Source organism: Hylobates moloch, unplaced genomic scaffold (genome assembly GCF_009828535.3).
Source record: "Hylobates moloch isolate HMO894 unplaced genomic scaffold, HMol_V3 SCAFFOLD_7, whole genome shotgun sequence".
Taxonomy (NCBI): Eukaryota; Metazoa; Chordata; class Mammalia; order Primates; family Hylobatidae; genus Hylobates; species Hylobates moloch.
This window is the reverse complement of record NW_026652282.1, coordinates 50,118,597-50,122,546: the sequence shown is the minus strand read 5'-3', so window position 1 is coordinate 50,122,546 and position 3,950 is coordinate 50,118,597. Positions and strand designations below refer to the sequence as shown.

Below are 3,950 nucleotides of genomic sequence, written 5' to 3'. Positions count from 1 at the left end.
CATGAGGACCTGAAGAGCACCAGGATGGTATACAAAGGTGGCCAGAAAGGGAAATAGGTTTGTGGTTGGAGCCCAGAAGGAAAATGGAGTTTACCAGGAAGAGACAGCAAAGAGAGGTGAGCACCAGGCGGGAGGCTTAGGGATGGGAATGTACGAGGGATGAATACCACAGAGCCATGGGGAGGGGACATGGAGACTGCATGTACAGAAATGGAAAAATGACGTGGGAGCTGAAAAATGGAGAATGTTGGGAGAGGTGACAGGATGGCGACAAAGGGTCAGGGAATATGCAAAGTAGCCCACTTCCTTCTGCTGTGCTCTCAACTACCACGGCCACCACACCTACCTGTTCTCTAGCTCTCTTGTGCAGCTAAACAAGCCTGGAAGGAAGGCATTGCAGGCAGGCATCCAAGAGTGTCTTGATCTCTAACATTGCTACTGGACACACATGAATAACATGGGTGGCAATGTACCTGGTGCACAGGGACTTCATGATACAAGAAAAAACTCATACATTTAATGTTTTTCCCTGACCTCTCTCCTTCCCCTCCAAGTATGAAGACCCTCCTTCACCAAAAGGCAGCTGCAAAGCTGCCAACCAGGGAAGCCATAGGTCACCACACTGGAACTACAAACATGAGGAAGAAAAAGACATCTCCAAAGAAGCCAAGAGGAAGGTCATCCTCTCAGTCCTGCAGACACATGGCGGGCTGCAGAATTTCACATGGATAGAAGGAGGGAGATGAGCCCATCACCCAGTGGAAAGGAACCGTTCTGGATCAGGTGCCTATATATCCGTTTCTTTGTCTGGTAAAATATTATGGAATTGACTGTATTTATGGACTAGAACTTCACAGAGATGAAAGAATTTTAAAGCTTAAAATCTTTCCTCATAAGGTGCCATTCTCACAAGTCAGATTTCCGCTTTGCAAATACCATAATTGGCAAAGCAGTGAAACACATGTTTGAGGGAGAGCATGGTTCTATGGATAAATGGAGGGGGATGGTCCTAGCCCAAGCACCTATCATGAAAGCCTGGTTTTATATATGAGAAAGATCCTGTCTTGCACATGTACTAGCTACTCGATGATTATAAGGCAGGTGACCTCTGCGTCATGCCAGAATCAAGTGTGTCTCATCCAGTGAAGAGGGAGCCAGAAGGATTTATAGATAGCCTGATAGATAAACATGTGGAATATACCAAAGAAGATGGCTCCAAAAGGACAGGCAAGGTCATCCACCAAGTTAGAGCCAAACCTGTGTATTTCATCAAGTTTGATGATGACTTCCATATCTATGTCTACGATTTGGTGAAAACATCTTGTTAGGGTAAAATTTGCTACATTTGTGGAGACAAATGTGTAATACACAGGCACACAAAAAAAGTACAACTTTTCAGGGTGTTGAAAGCTCAAGGGTCCCGATATCACAATCTTTGCCTGCATAACTGTTGTTTTATGCTGAAAAATACTAATTTATATGACATGTATAAGCACTTTGTCTTGTTGAAAAGATTGGGTGTGTTTGGTGGATGGGGCATGAAAGGAAGGAACAGCTGTCAATTCCGATTGTGAACAAAGTTCAGCTAGAATCACAATCAGCCATCTAAAATTGCAAGAGACTTAGCTGGTCTGGTGTGGAGGGGAGAAGGAAATTAAGTCAAGATTGGCTGTGGGGAGAAGGAGAGGACGAGGTGACTTTTTAGGAAGAGGTGGTGAAGGGCCAAAAGTTAGAGGTTACCTGAGGGGGGAGATGACCTATGTGGAAGAAACATCCAACTGGGAAGGGAGTGAAGAATAACAGAGGAAGAGTGAAATCTTGGGGCTTAGAGGAAAATAGACAGAATAAATGGAATGGAGTAGCAAGCTCTCTACTCAAAGAAGCTTGGAAGAGGTCCAGAGTAAGGGGTGAAAGATCAAGTTGAAAGGACTCTGGGGAGAGACTAAAGGATACACAAATGGAGGGTCTATGAGAGGCAGGAGTCAGGGTGGTATAAGGGGAAGAATACTAAGGAAGAAGGGATTCAAAGAAAAAAGACTGACAAAGGGAGTGAGAATACAGAAGAAGAGGTGTGGACAGTGGGGCCCATTGGAGGTGAGAAGACCCAGAGAAAAGTTGGACTTCTGGCAGTATGCACATCGTTCCCTTAGTTCTATGCACAAAGGAAGTGGCAACTGTCAAGGAAGCCATTTGCATGAGAAGTTCCCTGGAAAGACATTTGGACAAGGATGACTCCATAGAGTTAGGCAGCAACCAAGTTTACACCTATAAGGCTTTCCTTCTTCCCTGGAGTTCCTGACGCACCTGCCTAGCAGAACCCCAACCCGCAGCCTAAACACACTAACACGGTTCTCCACAAGTGCTGGGCTGTGGGCTGCCTCCTCATATTTGCCCTGTGCTGGATAAACAACACTTGTAGATCATGGATCAGTGGGGCTCTCAGGACTTAAGAGATGTTCCATCTTGCATTTGGAAAGAATTTGATCCAGAAAAACTAAACCTTACTGAACTCAGTTACAGCAGTCCTATCACACTTGTTCCTTCTGTTGGAATGTTTCTTGTCTTCCCAGAGAGGAGGGGCATCAGGTAATTAAGCCTAATGTTTTTCTTCAGCGCATGGGGAGTACTTGACTAATGATACTTCTTTTGGCAGCTACCTGAAACTACAGGTGACTCCATCCAGTGCTCCACAAAAGGTGGCCTACTTCCCCAAGAAGCCCCAGTTCTGGCTAGGACCCCACAAGACTGGTGTCTGTGGAATCCTCACAGGTACCTTCCCGCTAACTTTGCCCAGCCCCAACTTATGGAGAGCTGTGATCGGAGTCTGAGCAGCTCTTTGTTTCCAGGTAAGGCAGATGCCATGGAGAAGTTGGGCTGGGAGATATGACTTTGTATAACTAAGTCCTTCAGTTGTATAGTGGAGGGGTTGAGTTTAGTGGGGCAGCAACTCCCTGCTGTCCAGGCTTCCCTAACTCCCTGCATACTGGGGGAAGCAAGAAGCTTTCAAGAGTTGAAAGAAGGTGGTAAATTCAGTTTATTCTCTCTACCCAACATGACTTGAGGCTGACTGCTTCAGGAAATACAAGGCAAACTCACTCCCTATAGCAGGAATTAATTTTCTTTTATGAGTCCAGCAAACACCAGCAGGCTGCCCAGAGGCCAATTTCAGTCAACTGCCGAGGTTGGTTTGATCTTTATTTTTTCATTGTTATCTACTTTAAATTAGGTACTCTAAAGCACCTAATCTGGGAGGTTTCACACAATGAAATTCCATTTTTCTGGCCTCTCTTGAAAATGAAACAGAACAAAAAAACATGAGGGTTAGGGCCCACATTCCAACAGAGATACAAGCAGCTGGGTCTGAGGTAGGGCTCAGTCCAGTTTAGACTCAGAATGCCCTCTCCAACTGGCCATACCCCCAGCTGTCCTGCTTCACTCTAATAAAATGCACAGTTGTCCCCTGGAAGCATTTGTGCTTGTAACTGGGGCTAGACCCTGGGAAAACTGCCCCTTTTGACTTGATTTGACCCCCATTCACTTTTAAGTTCAGTTCTTTTATCTTCATCCCACTTTGGTGTGGGAGACAGAGTAGCCAAAATATGTAAGTAAATATAAAATATTTTCATAGTGACAAGTGCTAAGAAGGAAAAAATAAAGCAAAGAAGTAGAACATGAAATTCCAGGGAGGAGGCTGAAATTAGATAGATAAGGTACCAGGGAAGGGCTCACTGAGAACTTGGCTTTTGAGTAAAGACCTGAAGGCAATAGAAGAGCTGACCCTGTAGCTGTCTTGGAAAGGAATATTCCAGGTGGAGAGACAGCGAGTACTGTGGCCCCAAGGCAAAAGGAGGCCTGACATGTTTGAGAAGCAGGGAGGATGGCAGCATGGCTGGAGCTGAGTGAGCAAGGCAGAGAATAGCAGAAGGTGGTTTCAAAGAGGTAATGGGGAT

At 45.4% G+C, this 3,950-nt stretch overlaps 1 protein-coding gene across 1 annotated transcript; it reads left to right on the top strand.

Moving 5' to 3' along the window:
• Positions 1–407: 407 nt before the first annotated feature.
• LOC116811084 (spindlin-2C-like) lies at positions 408–2,828 on the top strand. The gene is given in 3 exon segments (XM_032756203.1): positions 408–783; positions 1,080–1,323; positions 2,614–2,828. Coding segments are annotated over 3 exon segments (723 nt in total). The 5' UTR covers positions 408–519.
• Positions 2,829–3,950: the final 1,122 nt, after the last annotated feature.